General features: G+C 32.9%; 1 protein-coding gene across 1 annotated transcript in view; it reads right to left on the bottom strand.

Annotated features, from left to right (window-relative positions):
* The window catches only part of LOC143067594 (calpain-5-like), a 40,259-nt gene that overhangs the window by 10,829 nt on the left and 4,810 nt on the right, over positions 1-24,620 (bottom strand). The window contains exons 2-9 of the mRNA XM_076240948.1: positions 24,046-24,250; positions 16,699-16,830; positions 16,182-16,390; positions 6,917-7,109; positions 5,739-5,941; positions 3,521-3,598; positions 2,943-3,123; positions 525-638 (exon numbers count right to left, since the gene is read on the bottom strand). Of these exons, the coding sequence (XP_076097063.1) occupies positions 525-638; positions 2,943-3,123; positions 3,521-3,598; positions 5,739-5,941; positions 6,917-7,109; positions 16,182-16,390; positions 16,699-16,830; positions 24,046-24,228 (1,293 nt within the window). The 5' untranslated portion in view covers positions 24,229-24,250. The remainder of the gene's footprint in view (positions 1-524; positions 639-2,942; positions 3,124-3,520; positions 3,599-5,738; positions 5,942-6,916; positions 7,110-16,181; positions 16,391-16,698; positions 16,831-24,045; positions 24,251-24,620) is intronic.

Below are 24,620 nucleotides of genomic sequence, written 5' to 3' on the forward strand. Positions count from 1 at the left end.
TAACAACCTAGAAACTGAGTTCTGCCTCAACATTTGCAGGGGCGGACCCAGCCCATTTAAAAAGGGGGGTTCTTAACCCAGGACAAAGGGGGGGTTCCAACTACATGTCCCCATTCAAATACATTGATCGTCCAAAAAAAGGGGGGCGCTAAACCCCGAACCCCCCCCCCCCCCTCCCCTTGGATCCACGCCTGATGTGAATACAAAAAAAAAACATTTAAAATACAGTTTATTCAATCCATCGCACATCAGCATTAGTACCAACACACTTTGGCATAGCTATCAACAAGAAAGCCTTACCTTGCAACCATTGCACTTTAGAGTGATAAAAACGTACTTCATTATCTTTCCATAAAGGTTCACAGCACCACTGTAAATCCATAATGGTGCTTTAAAATAAGCTCAAAGGTATGATCAATGATTAGTTATTCATATGTGTTACCTATTTTTTAATATAAAATGTGTGAGTCTTCTATGGATGACATGTGTCCTCTGTCACTAAATGATCTATACAAAATACTGACCTGTATAATAGTGAAGCCAACAGTCAAATTGTCGCTTCCTTCTTTTCCTCTGATGGTTTTCTGTAGTAAGTGAAACATGACATCATCCTCTGCATCTTTGATATCGAACAAGAACTGTTAAAAAATAGTTATTTGTAAATCAAAATTAATTTCATGTCAAAATGTCAAGTAACTTGCATAAATATATAGAAGTAAATAGGACTAAAAGTATTTAAGTGGAAGAACGTTTATGTACAAGTAAGCTTTGGACCCCTTTAAGAGTTGCAGCATGGATTCTTCATATGATATAGCATGGCACTATATACAGCTAAAGGCTCACCAGCATGGGTCTTCAGAGCTCCAGATAAGCTGCGTATTTGCATGATCACGCAATACAAATAATTAAAAACCCAATGCAATTGCCCATTGCAGGGTTCAATAACCCAATTAATTCAAAGGAAAACCCAATTATATGCCAAAACCATGAGTTTTCAATGCTTTTATTCTCTATCGTTTGCGTTATTTACCCTTATCAGTTTATAGTCTTCGCCTAATTCTATTTTTATAATACTAGTATTTATAATTGGAAATGTTCTTTCGTTTTAAAAATACAGCCCCGTAGGAATTTTCTGAGGCTCTAAGGTACACATGTTTATGAAAACATTTCGATCTTCTCAGCATTTATCCGATTAGCGTGTATCATGTTGTCATATTTTTTCAAATTTCTCGGGATTTATCATTACATACAATGAATTAAAACGAAAGTTAATGTCCGGTAAAATATTGAATAGAAGCATGTTTTCAGCTTCTTTTGAATAGCTGAGGGAAAGTTAGGATGATAAAAAGACTCAGCTAGTGTTTTTAGGAAGGGTCCATCGAATTCACGGGCGTACATGTTTGCGTACCTTAACAAGAACATTGCTAATAACGTCCCAGAAAAAAATAAAAAAGCCTTGCCAGACGTCATAATTATTTGGACTAATAATAATAATGGGGTTTCGTCAAAAAGGAAATCAGTTGGAAAAAATGAAAAGCCAAACCAATTATGACATGATAGGTAGTTGGAAAACATTTCTAATAAGGGACAACTTAACCCAGATTTATGTAAATTGAATTAAACAAAAACATTCAAGTATAATTTTAGTTTATATACTATTTTTTTCATTTTAGTTGATTGAATACGCATATCCGTCTTTTACAGTTTATATAAGTTGTGAGAAAATACAAAACTGCCCGGCAGAACGTTTGAAACGGGACATAAATTAAACGTACAATTGCTCATCAGTGAATAAAACAGCTACATGGGGCACATATACAAAGAAAGAAACATAATTATATATTTTAAGATGGAAAAATATTCTATATTGTGTTGATGAAAAAACCCAATACATTAAGGAGCTTCAATGGAGGTGAAAAACCCAATTTGATATTTGCTTGAGGGGTGAATTAAAGTTGATAATGCAATTCAAATACTTTATCACCCAATTACATAAGAAAATGGTGGGTAAAAACCCCAATTTGTGAATTCTTATCTGGAGCTCTGGGTCTTACTATTGGGTGACAGAAATCCAGGTTATCATAATATTTTGTACCTCAATCACCTTTAGAGCATGCAAATACCAATGTTGTTTAGTGGCATCAAAATTTTTCATTTTTTTGTTTACCTCTATTTAGGTTCAATGCACTTCACTGAAATCTAGTAATTGAAGTAAAACAGAAATTCCTCATTACAAAAATGTAATGTCATTTAAAGAACATACCAATATCAATAAATAAATTTAATTAAAACACATTTCTGATGCTTTTTTCTTAATGAATTTTTTTTTTGAATACTTGATTCGCATAGGATTTTTTAATAAAATGCTGAAAATATGCTTTAGAGTATTAAAATGCATTGCTTAAAACAATTATTTCATCAAATAAATTTAAATCAGATATTCCTATGAATATCTTTTTCATATTGGAAACAAATTTGATCAAGTCTGAAGTAAACATTTCATAGTCACATTGTTTCTATTGAGGGAATACACAGGCATCATTATGGAGTAAAGGGGGTGGTGTCAAAAGGCATTATTATGGAGGAAAGGGTTACGACCTAAAACATTGATGTTATCATTACTTTTTTACCTGTTGTTCTTTACACAATACAACTATTAGAATTTTTACAGAAAATGCAATCATAAAAACTAAACAAGAATATATTCCATAAGACATAATCCCACACTCACACTATCATATTTCCATGAATTGGCATATATTTTTAAAAGTTCAAATCATAAAAAACATGTAAAATAAGTTTCCAGTTGATATGACCACACCTTCATAGTAAACTACCTGGACTCAAACCCGGTTATCTTAAGGCTGAACAGACTGACACAGGCAGAGACCAAAACTATTTGGCCCCTCTACTGTAATTAATAAAATTTACGTTGAACCCACCTGTGGATTTTGAAGAAAGGTGTCTCTATTATTTGCACAACCACCTGCTCTGTCTGGTTTCTTCCATTCTCCGTGAGCACTACCTTCATGCCATGTTTTATTGATTGAGAACATTGATGTATTGACAACTCGGCACACGGCAGTGTGTACAAAGTTCTGACAATAATCATCAAAGGACATCCTATAATACAGAAATAAATCATTGTTTTGTTTGTGTTTTTAAATAATAACTAACAGTCTAACAATTATTTTTAACACTTTTTAGTACTTAAATATTTAAGAATTTTAAAATGATTTTTTTATAACAAAATATATTTAAGGAAACAAAATTAATTTGAATGAAATGTAAAAATGTAGCTTAAGTGGTATAAGTAAACAAAGAAAAAGATTTTTGTAGTTCCCTATAGTAGTGTTAAGCAATTTTGAAACACCCAGAAGTTCATAATATTTATCTTAATGTTCCACTTTACAATTGTATCTTAATACTTCATGGTTTTTTTTAAGAAATTTGATAAAATTTGATAAAAATAAATATAATTCAAACAAACTTCACTCATGTGTCTTTATATAATACAGACCAAAATTCTCCATCTTCTTCAAATGTCAGACCAACTCTCTTTTTTTCTTCCTCTGGGATTTTATTCCATTCCTCAGACCTAAAATGTTGTTTATATCATTTTATATAAATACACATGCAATTCATTTCATAAATAGTGTATCATTGTAGCAAAAACAGACCTATTGAAATCAGACACAACAAAAAAAAATATGCAAAAACAAACATCTTTATGAACATGATGAAGTATATATGTTATTGTAAAATATGCCGTTTTTCTAAATGGGCTATGTCACAGATTTTTCTGAAATTTTGCATACAACCTGGACTCTTTGAACTACATCTAAAAATCCAAAAAAATAATGCATTTATCTTTTTTACTATTGGAAATATTACAGATTGATTTCTTTCAAAATGGGTGAATATTTGTATAGAAAGAACATACCATTGGCATATACATATGTAACCTTCTAAAATTTGTCTTAAATCATCAAATTTCTCATTCTACTCCATAGATTTTTCTAAAAAAAACTATAAGTTGACACATACATTTCTGTTTTCAGTAATATTTCAAATAATAAATGAGATAAATGAATTATTTTTTTGATTTTCTGTTAGAGTTCATCGAGCCAGAGTTGTGTGCAAGATATTACTGAAATCTGTAACATACCCATGTACTGCCGAATCAAACTGGCTATGATTTTATGATTTCTTAATCCTAAAAAAGAATTGTTACCCTCACATTACACTTAATGCTCCTTTCAATTCTGCATTTTCCCAATATTTACCTGCACCTCAGACTAAATGCTTCTTTTAAATTCTGCATTGTCCCACTATATTACCTCCGTTTAGATACCCCAATTATTCACCACTAAATGACCCTATGATAACCATACTAACCTATCACTAAATGCCCCTATGATAACCATACTAACCCATCACTAAATGCCCCTATGATAACCATACTAGCCCATCACTGAATGCTCCCATGATAATAATACTAACCCATCACTGAATGTCCCTATGATAACAATACTAACCCATCACTGAATGCCCCCATGATAACAGTACTAACCCATCACTGAATGCCCCCATGATAATAATACTAACCCATCACTGAATGCCCATATGATAACCATACTAACCCATCACTGAATGCCCCCATGATAACAATACTAACCCATCACTGAATGCCCTATGATAACAATACTAACCCAGCACTAAATGCCCCCATGATAACCATACTAACCCATCACTGAATGTCCCCATGATAACCATACTAACCCATCACTGAATGTCTCCATGATAACCATACTAACCCATCACTGAATGTCTCCATGATAACCATACTGACCCATCACTGAATGCCCCTATGATAACCATACTAACCCATCAATGAATGTCCCCATGATAACCATACTAACCCATCACTGAATGTCTCCATGATAACCATACTAACCCATCACTGAATGTCTCCATGATAACCATACTGACCCATCACTGAATGCCCCTATGATAACAATACTAACCCATCACTGAATGCCCCCATGATAACCATACTAACCCATCACTGAATGTCCCCATGATAACCATACTAACCCATCACTGAATGTCTCCATGATAACCATACTGGCCCATCACTGAATGCCCCTATGATAACCATACTAACCCATCACTGAATTCCCCCATGATAACCATACTAACCCATCACTGAATGCCCAAATGATAACCATATTAACCCATTACTGAATGCCCCCATGATAACCATACTAACCCATCACTGAATGCCCAAATGATAACCATACTAACCCATCACTGAATGCCCCATGATAACAATACTAACCCATCACTGAATGCCCCCATGACAACCATACTAACCCATCACTGAATGCCCCCATGATAACCATACTAACCCATCACTGAATGCCCAAATGATAACCATACTAACCCATCACTGAATGCCCCATGATAACCATACTAACCTATCACTTAATGCCCCTATGATAACCATACTAACCCATCACTGAATGCCCCCATGATAACCATACTAACTAATCACTGAATGCCCCATGATAACCATACTAACCAATCACTGAATGCCCCCATGATAACCATACTAACCCATCACTGAATGCCCCCCCCCCATGATAACCATACTAACCCATCACTGAATGCCCCCCCCCCCCCCATGATAACCATACTAACCCATCACTGAATGCCCAAATGATAACCATACTAACCCATCACTGAATGCTCCTTTCCATTCACCTTGTCCCCAAGGGTTCCTCAATCTTATCATTGGTATTTTATTATCAGATTTAAATAATCTACTGAACATAGTTTGGTTTTCTAGATGTATATTTTTGACTGCAGTCACACCATATGCATGACCCTTGACTAGACCAGTTGATGTGGCAGATTCCATTTCATCACTGCTTAAAGCCTAAAATGAATTATTTAAGCAATCTTTATAACAAAAAATGTCCTAAAATTAATAAAATTCAAATATCACACATTTACAGAAAAGCCTTAAAATATGTCATATCAATGCTAACAGGATAATTCAGATTAATTCAGATTAATTGTTTATATTATATGAAGTAATTTATGATATACCAGCAGTATATTTTGTAGACAGTTAACATGATTTTACGTCAGCTATAAATGAGTTTTGACTAGTCTTTGTTGTATTTGATGCACAGTAATAGACAATGGATATTATATATAAACATCAAGAAGGTCAGTGTAATTGTCTTTTGGTTAACCGCTAGGTGGTTATTGTCTGTGTTGTTGTGTTTCTATCTCATTGACCCATACCTTTTTATTTATATTTGGATAAAGAGCTGCTCCATGAGCACATGATATGCCTGTTGTTTTTACAAAGAGTAAAGATTCATAACTCCTCAATATCATATCAGAAATTTATAAAAAAAACTTACCCGAGGTTATTTTCATAGAAATAAACCCACCACAGGTTCATGAAAACGGCTCAAAGCACTTTTGAATTAATGTCAGAAAACTGGAAAATCAACCCTTTTTATGAATAAAATCCCACAACTCGGAAACATAAAATCTAAAATTTATATAAATCAAAAGGGACCTTATCTCCATAGATATAAACAATTCACCAAAGTTTCATTAAAACTGCTCAAAGCATTTTTTAGTTATTGTCCTAAAACTGGAAAATCCCACCTTTTTTTTTTATTGAATAAGCCCATAACTATGAAATTTAAAATCTATAATTCATAAGAAAATAAAACTCCATAACTGGGAAATGTAAACAAAAAATTCCTAATTTAAATTTGCAAAATGAAACATTCCAATATGATTTTAAACTTTTTTATAGAGATGCTTTTGTATATATTGTAATGTATTTGTATATTGTAATATATTCATTCTCAAAACTCTAATAACTTACAGGAATGGATGCTGCCATTAGTGAGTTTCTATCCATTTCTTTCCCAAATTTTTTATAAAGTGTTGCCCTTTCTTCAGGATTATCAGCTACACCCAGTTTCACCATATCAATCTGTTCTGATACACCGCCAGTGAAATCCTCCAATGCTTCACCTAAGTCTCCACCATCTAAAGCTTCATAACACCCAAACAATCTAAATATATAGTATAATGTATGGTCAACAAGATTTTTAAATAATAAACATCTAAATACAGTATGATGTAGGTGTAAATAAGATTGATAAATAATACCCGATCTAAATATAGTATGTATAGATTATAACATGCCCTATTCCATATTGGCCATGGTGTCATCCAAAGACTCCAATTCAATTCAGACATATAAGGGTTTAGAATGCAATCTTTTCATCAAAAAGTGGTTGCAATTTCACAAATCTATCCTCTTCAAGCCAAACCCCCCAAAAGGTAACAAGACACGCTGAAATGTCTCGCCTTCTTTACTAATCATAAATATTATGTTGATGGTCATAAACATAAAGCTTTATCACAACTGTCACATAAACTTAACATTAACCAAGAAAACTAAACATTGACCAATGAAACAGGAAATGAGGTCAAGTTCAGATTAACCATGCCAGGCAGGCATGTACAGCTAACAATCCTTCCATACAACAAATATAGTTGACGTATTGCTTATGGTTTAAGAAAAACAGACCAAAAAACACAAAAACTAAACACTGAACAATGAACCGTGAAAATGAGGTCAAGGTCAAATAAAAACTGCACGACTGACATATACAGAGCTCCACTGACAGGGTTCTCGCTAAGGTGAGTCCATGAGTCCTGGACTCATCAAAATCTGTCTGGACTCACCATTTTCAAAACTGATGAGTCCACAGATGCATTAAGATTGAAATATTTTGTATAAACTGAACACAAATAAACATAAATATCATCATTTTAAAGCAAAAGTTTAAAAGCAATCTTAATTTAATGTCATTTCATTGATCTGTTAGGCCCTGGAGACTAAAATATTACATTATATTGTAATAAAATATCTTCTACTTGCTATTGGACTCACCATGGCAAAAAATGACGAGTCCCTGGACTCACCTTCAAAAATCCTTAGCGAGAACTCTGAGCTCCAGGTAAGCTGCGTATTTGCGTGATCACGCAATACAAATAATAAATCAAAGAGCTGATAGCTCTGAGGTGGAAGAAAGTGAATAAAAGGTAACTTGAATTACCATAAAAGCAGCCCACTAACCCAGCCTGCTTTGTTCCATTATCGTTATGACATATTTTTTTCTTCAAACAAGAATGTGGCATAAGTACATGGATTTCCCATCCGTACAATCATTTTCTATGTTAAGTGGACTGAGAAAATTAGGTATAATCTTTAATTTGGCAGAAAAATTAGAAAGATCATATCATAAGAAACACATGTGTACTAAGTTTCAAGTTGATTAAATTTCAACTTCATCAAAAACTACCTCGACCATAAAATTTAACCTGAAGCAGGAAGGACTGATAGACCAGAAAACATAATGCCCATAAATGGGGCATTAAAATAGTAAGACTTGTTACATACCTGCCAACTTTTGAAAGTTCTCATGGGGGTGCGCGACAACAATTTTAAAGGTTACAATTTTTAGCGAAGTATTTTGCACAATCTGGATTGTCTAGAAAAAGTGTCATATTTGTATGATGAGCTTACATGCCTTTTTCTTAAGTCTGTTTGCATGATTCTAGTTATTAAATCAGTAGAAAAAATTATCACGTAACTAGCAGACCAGGGTTTATTTTCTTGTGTAAGAATATATGATGCTTGTTGAAATTTCCAATTTTGAATTATGCACAAAGATGGACATTTTACAGGTTGGGAACAACACTCTAAATGAGGGGAAAAACATAACAACCCACTGTAAAAAATGAGCACCTTTATATTCATATTATTTGATGAAACTTTCCCCAAGAACTATGCATCTATAAAGTATTAAATGGTCAAAACATGTCAAAAGAATTTTGTGATGTTTCTAAACTTATATCTTCTTTATTAATTTGAAAAGTTGTTCCAAATGTAATGAATTTTCCCATTTTTGAGTTAAAAATCTTAAAAATAATCTTTCTTTTTTTTCAACAGTAAAATGACCTCTTGTTTTAGGGGACAGTCCTTCATTTAATGGACACCACTCATAATGGGGGGGGGGGGGGGGGGGGTTGTCCCAACCTGTTTGTTTGTCTTTGTGAAATAAAGAATAGTACATTGTGCTTTAAATGATTTAATTAAATACAAAAATAACGTATTATGTCCATAAATTAGTGAAAAAACTACTATTCAGTATTATCTTTATGGTAGTACTGCATCATTGAATTTTGTCAATCAGCCATGCTTTTATCCTTAAGCTGTGTAAGAACCCTTTTTGCAGATGTAAATTTACCTGCGGCAGTGCCATGTTCACGATTTTACAAGATGAAAACAACAAAGTTCAAAATCTAGCATGTTAGAATAATCTTCAGAGAAAACGTTTTTGATTGGCTTATTAATTTGATCATGAGAAACACAGAATTTGATTGGCTGAACACAATTGTTTAACCTTGGGAACAAAATAAGGAACAGATGATTTTCACTAAATCGTGTTTGAGAGTTTTTTTAAACGGTTTTTAATATTTTTTAATGTATGCAAGGACGTATTATAAAACGTCCTTGATAAGAGTGAAGAGAACGAACACAGGGCGAACGTACTATAGGGTCGAAAGAACTCAGGTCGAACCGACCAAGGGCGAACATGTAAACAGGGCGACTCGACCTGATCCAAATTCACGCATGCATACTACAAATATCTACATTAAAAACATCTGGTTACAAGTAAACAAACAATGTTCATGTAGATGAGATGAAATCTAATAATTTACATAAATAAAAGAGTACATATTTACGATAGTGATTGTTTTTCAATCGTAATTTACAAATAAAAAGAATTAGATGCTTAATCATGTGTAAAAATCGGTGTCAAGAATCGGAAGTTGTTATAAAATTGTAATGCGCAGAAACAGATGCGGCATACGGAGGTTGTAATGGTTGTAAAGTCGGCACCATAGGTCTTCAGAAGACTTGAAGTCTTCTTCCACCAAAAACCCAATGCAATTGCCCATTGCAGGGTTCAATAACCCAATTAATTCAAAGGAAAACCCAATTATATTCCAAAACCATGAGTTCTCAACCCTTTTATTGGCTACCATTTGCGTTATTTACCCTTATCTGTTTACAGTCGTCGCGTAAACTATTTCCATAATATTTATAATTGAAAATTTCCTTTCGTTTTAAAAATAGATTCCTGCATCAAGTAGCTGAAATGGGTCCCTGTTAGAGTTTTCCGTTGCTCAATAGGTACATGTGTTTTTGAAAACATTTTGATCTTCTCGGCGTTTATCCAATTAGCATGTGTCATGTAGTCTTATTTTTTTCGCATTGCTCGGGATTTCTCATAACATACATTGAATTAAAACGAAAGTGAGTGTCCGGTAAAAATATTGAATAGAAGCATGTTTTCTGCTTCTTTTGAATAGCTGAGGGAAAGTTATGATGATAACAAGACTCAGCCAGTGTTTTAAGGAAGCGTCCATCGAACACACAGGGGTGTGTGCGTACCTTAACGAGAACATTGCTAATAAAAACAGGGTTTCCTCAAAAACGAAATCAGTTGGAAAAAGTGAAAGGCCAAATAAATTATGACATGATAAAGCATCAGAAACCAAAAGTTCTAATAAAAGACAACTAAACACAGATTTATGAAAATTGGAATAAAACAAAAACATTAAAGTATAATTAGAGTTTATATACTATTTTTTTTTCATTTTACGGTTAATTAATGAATACACACACAGGCACTGGTCTCAGAATTTATCATATAAAGGTATAAGACGAGTGCCTGTGAATACACATATCCGTTTTTTTACAGTTTATATGAGAAAATACAAAACTTGCAGAAGGTTTGATATGGAACACAAATTATACCTACAATTGCTCCTCAGTGAATATATCAAATAAAACAGCTAGCAAATATCCCTAACCCTAACCCTAAACCAAATAAAACAGCTAAACAAAGAAAGAAACATATTTAAGATGGAAAAAAATCTGGGGTTGATATTGCCTAAATATTCAATATTGTGTTGATGAAAAAACCCAATACATTAAGGAGCTTGGTGGTGAAAAACCCAATTTGATATTAACATGAGGGGTGAATTGGAATTGATTATGCAATTAAAAAACTTTATCACCCAATTATATAAGAAAATGGTGGGTAAAAAACCCAATTTGTGAATTCTTGTCTGGAGCTCTAAAATATTTCCATACACCAAATACAGTTGACCCTTGCATATAGTATTAGAAAAAAATTCGTAAGGGTTCCACGGAACCCAGTGTCTCGCCTACTTTTGCTGTTAATCGCAGACTCAACAAAAATGAGGATAAACATCAATAAAAATTTCCCTCTCGATACTGTCTTTTGATTGAAAGAAGCTTCCAAGTTTGGTAAAAAAATCCAGGATAGTTTATGAATCTTAAAAATGTTTTATAAACTTTAACTGCAGACTGTATGTAATGTTAACTGGAAGAAAAACTAAGTCCATTTATAAGTCAATGTAAGTAAAATACGGAAAAAATGAATTTTTTTTTTACACAATTTACTTCTGAATAATGTCTTATGATCAGAAACAATTAGCTTTTGTCAAAGTTTGTTAGAAATTCAGGATAGTTTAAGAACATTATAAAAATTTTAAAAACTTAAACCACAGGGTGAATGTTTTGTTTCTGGCAAAAAAACTAAGTCCATTTATAAGTAAAATACGGAAAAGTTGAAATTTATTTTTACAAAATTTTCTTCTTGATAGTATCTTATGATCATAAACAAGCTTCTGTCCAAGTTTGGTACAAATCAAGGATAGTTTATGAAAGTTATTAAAATTTTAAAAACTTTAACCACAGAGTGAATGTAATGTTTCCTAGCAGAAAAACTAAGTCCATTTATAAGTATAATATGGAAAAGTGGAAATTCATTTTTACAAAATTTTCTTCTTGATACTATCTTATGATCATAAACAAGCTTCTGCCCCTAGTTTGGTACAAATCAAGGATAGTTTATGAAAGTTATTAAAATTTTAAAAACTTTAACCACAGAGTGAATGTAATTTTTCCTCGCAGAAAAACTAAGTCCATTTATAAGTAAAATACGGAAAAAATGGAATTTTATTTTTACAAAATTTACTTCTGGATACTTGCTTATAATCATAAACAAGCTTCTGTCCAAGTTTGGTAGAAATTCAGTATAGTTTAAGAAAGTTATTAAAATTTCAAAAACTTTAACCACAGAGTGAATATTTGTGGACGCCGCCGACGACGACGACGCCGACGACGACGGAATGTAGGATCGCTTAGTCTCGCTTTTTCGACTAAAGTCGAAGGCTCGACAAAAAGACAACAAGAGGCTGTCACAACGACAGCAAACCGGATTTATTAACATTTATTTGTGTCCTGGCAATATCACAAGAACCATTACTGATGAATGGTGAAAGTGAAAATCGTCAATATCAAATTTGACCTCCATTTTGTCATCAGTATCAACATATTAAAATTTGAAAAGCTTAGATTGAATGGTTCATGAGTAAATGCAACAACGTGAATGGAAACACCATTTTACAATCTTTCAAGAACCATAACTCCTGAACGGTAAAAGTCAAAATCGTCATTATTGAACTTGACCTCTATTTTGTCATCAGTAACAACATATTAAAATTAGGGAAGCTTTGGTAGAACATTTCATGCGTAAATGCACGGACACGACTGGAAACTCCATTTTTCAATCTTTCTAGAACCATAACTCCTGAACGGTAAAAGTCAAAATCGCCTTTATTGAACTTGACCTTCATTTAGTTGTACGTAACAACATATTAAAATTTTAAAAGCTTTGGTTGAACGGTTCATGAGTTGATGCAGGGACAACATTTGATTGCCGACCGACCGCCCGCCGTACATCCCCAATTCAATAACCAACATTTTTGTCACAAAAATCCAGTTAAAAACTCAAAAAACTTAACTTTGACCACTGAACCATGAAAATGAGGTCAAGGTAAGATGACACCTGCCAGCTAGACATGTACACCTTACAATCATTCCATACACCAAATATAGTAGACCTACTGCATACAGTATAAGAAAAACAGACTAAAACACAACCAGATGCTCCGCAGGGCGCAGCTTTATACAACCGCAGAGGTTGAACCCTGAACGGTTGGGCAAGTATGGACACAACATTCAAGCTGGATACAGCTCTAAATTTGGATTGTGATTAAATAGTTGACACAGCATAGGTTTCTGACACAGAATGAATGTGGTCTAATGAACTTAAAATATTTTTTTTGCCTTTGAGCAATTCACTTTGCTGTTGAATATTAATCCTCTCAAAAAAATGTTTGAAGAAATTTTCTTTTTATTTATGAAATCTGAAATGAGAAAAATTTAACACCCCCCCCCCCCCAACATTTTTTTTTCACATACCCCTTTCCCTTTTTCCAAAACTGATCTCAATTCAAATTTCTAATGGAGTTTGCAACAATAACTACTCATTTAAATACATCATAAAATATTAAAATGTAACAAAAGGTGCTTGTAATCACTGAATGGTAAAGATTGTTTTAATTTATCAGTTGGTAGTAAAAGTGAATATACATTGTATATTGTATAAAACAATGATTTAAGTTGACTCAACTACTATTCTGGACAAAGAAAGATAACTCCAATCAATTGAAAATTTCTTGCTATTGCACAATATTGTGCAATTAGATATTTCTGGCTATTGCGCAATACTGTGCAATTGAAAATATTTGCTATTGCACAATACTGTGCAATTGAAGATTTCTTGATATTGCGCAATACTGAGCAATTGAAAATTTCTTGCTATTGCACAATACTGTGCAATTGAAGATTTCTTGCTATTGCTGAATACTGTGCAATTGAAAATTTCTTGCTATTGCACAATACTTAAAATAATAATTTTGGATCCTGATTTGAACCAACTTGAAAACTGGGCCCATAAACAAAAATCTAAGTACATGTTTAGATTCAGCATATCAAAAAAGCCCAAGAATTCAATTTTTGTTAAAATCAAATTTAGTTTAATTTTGGACCCTTTGGACTTTAATGTAGACCAATTTGAAAACGGGACCAAAAATTAAGAATCTACATACACAGTTAGATTTGGCATATCAAAGAACCCAAATTATTCAATTTTTGATGAAATCAAACAAAGTTTAATTTTGGACCCCGATTTGGACCAACTTGAAAACTGGGCCAATAATAAAAAATCTAAGTACATTTTTAGATTCAACATGTTAAAGAACCCCAAGGATTCAATTTTTGTTAAAATCAAACTAAGTTTAATTTTGGACCCTTTGGACGTTAATGTAGACCAATTTGAAAACGGGACCAAAAATTAAGAATCTACATACACAGTTAGATTTAGTATATCAAAGAACCCCAATTATTCAATTTTTGATGAAATCAAACAAAGTTCAATTTTGGACCCTTTTGGGCCCCTTATTCCTCAACTGTTGGGACCAAAACTCCCATAATCAAACCCAACCTTCCTTTTATGGTCATAAACCTTGTGTTTAAATTTCATAGATTTCTATTTACTTATACTTAAGTTATGGTGCGAAAACCAAGAATAATGTTTATTTGGGCCCCTTTTTGGCCCCTAATTCCTAAACTGTTGGGACCTCAACTCCCAAAATCAATCCCAACCTTCCTTTTGTGGTCATAAACCTTGTGTTTAAATTTCACTGATTTCTATTTACTTATACTAAAGTTATTGTGCGAAAACCAAGAATAATGCTTATTTGGGCCCTTTTTTGGCCCCTAATTCTAAACTGTTGGAACCAAAACTCCCAAAATCAATCCCAACCTTCCTTTTGTGGTCATAAACCTTGTGTCAAAATTTCATAGATTTCTATTCACTTAAACTAAAGTTATAGTGCGAAAACCAAGAAAATGCTTATTTGGGCCCCTTTTTGGCCCCTAATTCCTAAAATGTTGGGACCAAAACTCCCAAAATCAATCCCAACCTTCCTTTTGTGGTCATAAACCTTGTGTCAAAATTTCATCAATTTCTATTCACTTTTACTAAAGTTAGAGTGCGAAAACTAAAAGTATTCTGACGACGACGACGACGCCAACGTGATAGCAATATACGACGAAAAATTTAAATTTTTGCGGTCGTATAAAAACTTAACTATAACCACTGAACCATGAAAATGAGGTCAAGGTCAGATGACACCTGCCAGTTTGACATGTACACCTTACAGTCCTTCCATACACCGAATATACTATACCTATTGTTTACAGTATCTGAGATATGGACTTGACCACCAAAACTTAACCTAGTTCATTGATCCATGAAATGAGGTTGAGGTCAAGTGAAAACTGTCTGACGGGCACAAGAACCTTGCAAGGTACGCACATACCAAATATAGTTATCCTACTACTTATAATATGAGAATTTAATATTACAAAAAATCTGAACTTTTTTTGCTAGTCATTTGCTAGTAGTCACTGAACCATGAAAATGAGGTAAAGGACATTAAACATGTGACTGACGGAAACTTCCTAACATGAGGCATCCATATACAAAGTATGAAGCATCCAGGTCTTCCACCTTCTAAAATATAAAGCTTTTAAGAAGTTAGCTGCCGCCGCTGCCGCCGCTACCGCCACCATAGCCGCCAGATCACTATCCCTATGTCTAGTTTTCTGCAACAAAAGTTGCAGGTTCAACAAAAACCGGTATGGAAATATATTTGCCTGGACTTCTCTAGCAGAGTGGGGTGTCCACTTGGATAAATGCAAGATATAAAAATACACAGCCACCTCAGGTTTCAATTGGGAAATTAAATATGATGCCTCTTGTGATAGAGTGCCATGTCTATTTAAAGGGTCTGTAGAAGGCTGGTTGTAAGGCAAAATAAAGTTTTGTACCAATCATATCATTTTTTCAAGTAGCAATATGAATTTTCTTTTACCTTGTTGTCACATCCACAGGACCCTTCCTATTTTACTAATTGCTAAGAGTTTCTTGTACTGAACATGCATGTCATTATTACCAATAGATGTTAAACCAAAAACAATCAATCTTCAAGCCAATCTGCCATTGGACCTTCAAACTATGTCACTATTACTTCTATCATTTGGAGCTTAAATTTAGTCAACATACTTGGCATAAGCTTTCTCTAATAAGGCACTCCAGAACTCATTCTTGGACTGTGAGTGAATGAATATCAGCTCATCATTTACTGTGGGTAGAAAGTCATCAATAACAACTTCCAACCATTCACCATATCTCCAGAAACGGAAGTAAAATATTCCTTGATAATCATTTGGCTTATCGTCATTCCAGTCCTGCTCCTTGTAGTTAGGAATTACCTGCAAAGACATTTACATATTTTATGTTAATTCTTTCATTATAGTTTCACTTCCAACATGAATATGTTCCAAAAATTAGAATCAACAAAGCAACCCAACAACATAATTTGTTCATTCAATTATTTCAAGAAGTTTTGTATTATTGGAATCTTTCAAATTAATTGAATATTCCTACAATCAGGCTTTTAAAATATTAAAACTCTATGATACAAGGTGTGTTACAGACAGTATAATTGTGTTTAATTGGTTCAGGCTTTCCTCTGTTTTGTTTTAGACAGAACCAGAGTTGATTAAAACAGAACACTTACATTGTGCCAAATTTCTTTATTCTGTGCTAAACAGGAAGCTGCAGAAACAAACCAGCAGTTACCAATTCGACCTTGAGTCACATCACCAGCGCTGGCGCCCTCTACAAACAACTTTGGATTGTCACATATTTGCTACAATGATAGAAGTTTAACTTAATATATAGGCTTAGCAGAAATACTATTTATTATATTTTGTTTATTACTAAACTGAAAATGACCAAATAATTAACCTCATGAATGAGGATACTAGATATGTGCTTTAAAAGAAGCTATATCACTTCAACCATTCTGGGTGACTATATAGTTACATGTTTGTCACCTTTCTTGTGTCTGTCATAAAAAAAAACTCTTCAAAAATGCTATTTATGACAGCCTCATGTTTGGGATCTCTTAAATAATTATGATTTTATCAAATGTTTAAAAGAATGTTGTAGAGCCATGTCATTGATACCATTTCACTGGTTTCTTGGATATTGACCTAAATATAAGACTTAATAAAAACTTCAGTCACTTCCTGGCATAAAATACAATAGCAGGGCAGATAATAATAAATACAACTTTAATATACATGTTGCTAATGATAAGTCAAAATCTAAAATTTCGTGAAATATAACCAAAGTCATTGATTAAAACAGTTCAATTTGAAAGCAGTTACCATGGAAAGCATGCATGCTATGTATTCAGACACACTGAATCAACTGCATAAAACTTGAGGCAAATAAAGACATAGGCTTTCTAATTTATTACTGAACTGGCAATTCCTATAAAGTTTAGATGTATGGCTAAAATACATGTAGCTGCAAAACATGTTGCAATAACAATGTACTGCATTAGTGCCAAAATGAAAATGGCATCTCCAACATTTAAAAAATTATGTTGTTTTTTTTGGTAAAGTATTTATAGATCCTCCCCCCTCCCCCCAAACCTTGTTTTTTTCAATGTTATGAAATAAATTTAAATCTATGTGTCTTATCAGAGAGCTTAATATCTGGGGAAAATACAAGCACAAATATGAAATAACATAATTAATAAGAACCCATCATTGCAATAGTGCTGTTTTTTTTTTTTTTTTTTTGTTTTTTTTTATATAATCAAAACCTTACATTTGTTAATCATTTGTTTCAAGAAGTTAGTTTTACTTTGTTTTTTATGTTGAGATATTTTCAAAATATTCATATTTTGCAGTATTCCTTTGTTTATTATGTCTTTTGTTATTTGTGGGATAACATTTTTTTTTCATGTGTATATATATATATATATATATATATAGGTGAACTATGACTTTAAATGTTCAATAAAGTACAAAATGTCTATAGGCTTATATGCAAACTTTGGCCATGTCACCAAACTTTGGACATGTCACAAAATGAAATATCCACATAAACACAATTTATCCTCAATCCAAGAAAATTGGTACCCACGAAAATAAATTAATCCACCTTACTTCAGAACTGTTCATTGAAATTAAAGGAGATAAGGATTAATAGCACTATATATAAGAAATACTGCTAGTGAAAAGTTATCTGCATTTAAAAGTTCAATCATTTTTTTTTTTTAAACCTATTGTATGTTTCATAGTGATAAAAAGACATGTTTTCTATATAATACACACAATAAAATATCAGTTTTCAAAATTGATTTTTTGATGATCTTGGAAACAGCTGTAAATGTATAGCTTGTGTAACAATACTTTTTAACAGTTATATACACTACAGGTAAACTATGTCATAGTAACTCATTAACTATCTAACATCACTCAACTGTAAACTTGTGTTTTTATAGTGATTATAAACAAGCCCACATAAAATATTTATCATTTGTTCTGTGTTATGTGGGTGTAAATGATTAATACCTTCAAGTCTATATATTTAAAATCATTTTACTGACAAATTAGAAGTTCATTTGACCATCTTAAGTTAGGTTCACATAGATTAAAAGGATTTTAAATCTTTAAAGTAAGAATATCTGTAACAACTCCCACTCATTTCTTTTTAGAAATCTAATTTGAACAGATGCATAATGTACAGTTTTTTTTTTACATCTTTGGAAAACAAATGCAATCCTCTAGGGCTCTCTCTGCTAGTGCAAATGAGGATTTTTAAAGGAAGGACCAATTAAGATGTTGTTTTCTTACATGTTTGTCTTTGGCTTAAAGTGATCATGATAATCAATTGATTTCACTACATATTTAAACTGACTTGGAATAGGAAAATCAATAGAGATACCACAAATGTTCCATACTTTCTATAAATTTGTTTATAATCATCTTTGTTTAATAAAAAAATCACTAAGAGACAGGACCTGAATTCAATTAACAGTCACTTAATTATATTTTAGACTTCAAAAGGGTGATAACAAAAATGAATAAAGATACCACAGCTATTGGCTGCACTTTGTAAAAACAGCTGATTCACAAACCATGCCTCTTTAGGAGAGATACTAAATATTCAGATACAGTATAACCTGTCTGTGTTATCCAACACACTGGGGGGACCAGAAAAGATGTCAGATTAAGCAGCGTGTCAGAATACTAAGGTTTTTCTGCAAGGATAGGCATATTTTGGGCCCATGAAATGTGTTGGTTAAAGCAAACATTTTCTTTGTTCAATTGGTGTTATAAAATTTCAAAACTATTTTCAAATAGGAAAAGAACACCTTGCAGATGTAAAAATGGATAAATCAGATGTAAAAATGGATAAATCGCTACAACTAAACACTATCAAGCTGCAGACCAAATATTAAATCACTCCCTCCAGTTAGAAGACAATAAACTTTAATGGGATTTCTTTTCAGACTGACAGATGCATTCCAGAGGTTACTAGACCGGTTTTACCTTTGTTGGCCCAGGTAAAATTGCACCACACAGTAAAGCATGTTCACAAGAAGCCTGTAACCAAATTTCTGAAGCTTATGATTTGTAGTTCATGAGAAAATGCGCTGAATTTTCATTACATAAAATTGAGAAAGGAAATGGTGAATATGTCAAAGCGACAACCACCCGACCATAGAGCAAACAACAGACGAAGGCAACCAATGGGTCTTCAATGTAGCGAGAATTCCCGCACCCGTAGGTGTCCTTCAGCTGGCCCCTAAAATATGCATAATAGTACAGTGATAATGGACGTCATACTAAACTCCGAATTATACACAAGAAACTAAAATTTAAAATCATACAAGACTAACAAAGGCCAGAGGCTCCTGACTTGGGACAGGCGCAAAATTGCGGCGGGGTTAAACATGTTTATGAGATCTCAACCCTCCCCCTATACCTCTAGCCAATGTAGAAATTAAAAGAATAACAATACGCACATTAAAATTCAGTTCAAGAGAAGTCCGAGTCTGATGTCAAAAGATGTAACAAAAGAAAATAAATAAAATGACAATAATACATAAATAACAACAGACTACTAGCAGTTAACTGACATGCCAGCTCCAGACCTCAATTAAAGTGATTGAAAGATTATGTCTTCATCATATGAATATCAGGTACAATCCCTCCCGTTAGGGGTTTAGTATCATACTATCATGAAATATATGAGAACATAACCCGTGTCATGCCAACAACTGTTTTTTTAGAAATAAATGTGTTTAGTTCCGATGCAAAGACCCTATCAGTGAATCAATGTTAAAGCCAAAATATGCAATCTTTAATGACCTGACAACAGTATCGTAACTATATCCCCTTTTAATAAGTCTATTTAAAGGTTTTGTTAGTTTCTGAGGAGAATACTGACATTTTTGTGCTTTATAAAGAATATTTCCATAAAATTTTGGATGTGAAATACCTGAACGTATAAGATGTCTGCATGTTGAGTTATATTTACGAATTATTTCCTTATACCGGTGATAAAATTTAGTAAATGTTTTGACCAGTTTGTGATATCGAAAACCCTGGTGTAATAATTTTTCAGTAATACATAAATTTCTCTCGCTAAAATCTAATACATGTACACAATAAAGTTAACCAGAATGAGTTAGAGTGAGTTCCTAACAAAATCAGTTAGGACAAACATGTGTTAGTCATGGTCATGAAATGCATTCAAAGGGAAGCATTTTTTTTTTAAAATTTTTAAATTTTCAAGAGGACTGTTTTATATGGATGTAAAGATGACCTATAAACTATACTGGTGATATATCATAGATATTTAAAACAGTCAAGTGTAAAGGAACACTAAAATCTAATGGTCAATAATCTAATCTTGATTGAACTGAATTGGTCTTTTTAAATCTTTATGTTGATGATAAACATACATGTACATTATTGTATTCAATAACTGATATTATGAACAGGTAAACCGTATATTCTAATAACAATAATATACCTATAATTATAAATTGTATCAGTTGAAATAATTAGTTAAACATAACATATCTTTAAAAGGCAGTGACTTGTTTAGTATAATTTTCCTCTCTTCAATCTTGTGTTTAAAGTCAGTATAACTGTAGTGGATTTCATTTAAAACAAGCATTCTGAGAGTATTGCATGGCCCCTACCGGTTAAATATTAATTGTACTGGAACAAAATGTTTAACTTGATCTATAACATGTTATGGGGTAAACTATATATAACAAACATCAAGTCAATATCTTCAAACATGACCAAAAAAAACTAGAGGCTCTAAAGAGCCTGTGTCGCTCACCTTGGTCTATGTGCATATTAAACAAAGGACACAAATGGATTCATGACAAAATTGTATTTTGGTGATGGTGATGTGTTTGAAGTTCTTACTTTACTGAACGATTTTGCTTCTTACAATTATATCTATAATGAACTTTACCCATTAGTAACAGAGAACTATATTTGGTAAAAATTTACATAAATTTACCAAATTAATGAAAATTGTTAAAAATTGACTATAAAGGGCAATAACTCCTTAAGGGGTCAATTGACCATTTAGGTCATGTTGACTTATTTGTAGATCTTACTTTGCTGAACATTATTGCTGTTTACAGTTTATCGCTATCTATAATAGTATTCAAGATAACCAAAAACGGCAAAATTACCAATTGGAGAGCAGCAACCCAACAACCAGTTGTCCAATTCATCTGAAAAATTCAGGGCAGATAGATATCGACTTGATTAACAATTTAACTTCTTGTCAGATTTGCTCTAGATGCTTTGGTTTCATAGTTATAAGCCAAAAACTGCATTTTACCCCTATGTTCTATTTTTAGCCGTGTTGGCCATCTTGGTTGAATGGCCAGGTCATCGGACACATTTTTCAAACTAGATACCCCAAAGATGATTGTGGCCTAGTAGTTTCAGTGGAGATTTTGTAAAAGATTACTTAGATTTATGAAAAATGATTAAAGATTGACTATAAAGGGCAATAACTCCTAAAGGGGTCGACTGACCATTTTGGTCATGTTGACTTATTTGTAGATCTTACTTTGCTGAACATTATTGCTGTTTACAATTTATCTCTATCTATAATAATATTCAAGATAATAACCAAAAACAGCAAAATTTCCTCAAAATTACCAATTCAGGGGCAGCAACCCAACAACCGATTGACCAATTCATCTGAAAATTTCAGGGCAGATAGATCTTGACCTGATAAACATTTTTATCCCTGTCAGATTTCCTCAAAATGCTTTGGTTTTTGAGTTATAAGCCAAAAACTGCATTTTACCCCTATGTTCTATTTTTAGCGGTGACGGCCATCTTGGTTGGTTGACCAGGTCACGCCACACATTTTTTAAACTATATACCCCAAAGATGATTGTGGCCAAGTTTGGATTAATTTGGCCCAGTAGTTTCAGAGGAGAAGATTTTTGTAAAAGATTACTTTAATTTACGAAAAATGGTTAAAAATTGACTATAAAGGGCAATAACTCCTAAACGGGTCAACTGACCATTTTGGACCATTTTGGTCTTGTTGACTTATTTGTAGATCTTACTTTGCTGAACATTATTGCTGTTTACAATTTATCTCTATCTATAATAATATTCAAGATAATAGCCAAAAACAGCAAAATTTCCTCAAAATTACCAATTCAGGGGCAGCAACCCAACAACCGATTGACCGATTCATCTGAAAATTTCAGGGCAGATAGATCTTGACCTGATAAACATTTTTACCCCATGTCAGATTTGCTCTAAATGCTTTGGTTTTTGAGTTATAAGCCAAAAACTGCATTTTACCACTATGTTCTATTTTTAGCCGTGGCGGCCATCTTGGTTGGTTGGCCGGGTCACGCCACACATTTTTTAAACTAGATACCCCAATGATGATTGTGGCCAAGTTTGAGCTAAAAAGGTGTCTATTTAAGAAAACTGAATATTTAAGTCCAAGGACCATAACTCTGCACAAAATCATCAGAACAAAACAAAACTCGTACTTGTTCTGTAACTTGTCATGATTATAAACTGTATACCAATTACCAAATCAATATCTTCAAGCATGACACAAAAAAAGTGTGAAAACTGATAATTTGAGTAAAAAAGAACACCCAAGTACCATATTTCTGCACAAAATCATCAGAACAGTACAAAATTCAAACTTGATCTGCAACTTGTCATGATAAAACAATGTGCCAATTATTAAATCAACATCTTCAAGCATGATGAAAAAAAGTGTGGAAAACTGATTATTTGAGTGAATTTTCTCAAAATTTGAACTTGATCTGAACAGTGTACACGTAACTGCTTGTCATGATGAAACAGCATTCCCAATATCAAATCAATATCTTCAAGCATGAAGAAAAAAATTGTGGGAGACTGATTTTCTTGACTGACTAATGGACCGACAGACAGATGGAGTGCAAACCAAAAGTCCCCTTCACCTCATCAGTAGGGTACTAAAAAGAGAATTATACAGATATGTCCATGGACTCTCTAAATTATAGACATTTTTGTGGTTTACCGTTTCACTCTACTATAGGTTTTGTCAAAAATGCAAAAAGTTGAGAATCTGAAATTAGGGCAATAACTCCAATATGGAGAGGAGGTGTGATTGCAGCTACATGTATGTGACTTATGTGTAGACTTTGTCTTGTGTTTATGCAAAAACACAAAAATCTCAACCAAAATCTTCATTTAAAGGCAGTATAACCAAGATTTGACCATGTTACATTTTTAATATATTTAGTCTTGTTATTTTATCATTTTTGACTTTTTTAATTTTCTTTATATCAATAGTTTTCAAGGTGGAAGGCAAAAGTGTCAAATAAATTAAGATAATTAAAGTCATATATGAAACGAGTGACTGGAGAAAAATAATGTTTATCCAATTCTTGAACCAATGCATGTATATAATAACTCTGACTACTGTATATTGACTCATTTATAGATCTTGTCTTACTGACCATTTTACAAAAGCTTGACTCCCTATTCTAATCTCTTACCTTAGGTCTTTTCCATACAACACCTGCTAACTTTCCTTGTGTGTGAAACACAGATCTATCATCCGGAGGAAATTCTGTGTCAATGAACAAATTTCCTTTACTCCTACAGTCACTCTTTAACTTATCATAATCTTGTCCTTTATGTTTTCTTGTTGAACTTAAGAAAGGTAATTTGAAAGGCATTTTGGTATTTTTCTACCTGGAACTAAAGAGAAAATTCAAAGCTGTAACATTTATATATCAAGTTAACAATGGTTAAGAGTTAAATGTAAAGAAAACTTCTGCATCTTATATAAAGCCTAGAGTAATAGAGTAAAGGGACATTTTGCCAGTTGTTCAGATTCTATTCTAATTGCCATATACAACCTGTATTAAGAGACCACTTAAGGGAGAGAGAAAAAGTGGTCTCTTAAGACGGGTGGTCTTTTAATACAGTTTCAATTTATATGAAATGTACTACAGAGGGATCTAAAATTGGTGGTCTTTTGACACAGGTTTTTGCTTAATACAGCTTGTCCTTTAAGCAGGTTTGACTGTATATACTGTAACAGTATAAATACAGCACACTTAACTGA

This window comes from Mytilus galloprovincialis, chromosome 3 (genome assembly GCF_965363235.1).
Source record: "Mytilus galloprovincialis chromosome 3, xbMytGall1.hap1.1, whole genome shotgun sequence".
Lineage (NCBI taxonomy): Eukaryota > Metazoa > Mollusca > Bivalvia > Mytilida > Mytilidae > Mytilus > Mytilus galloprovincialis.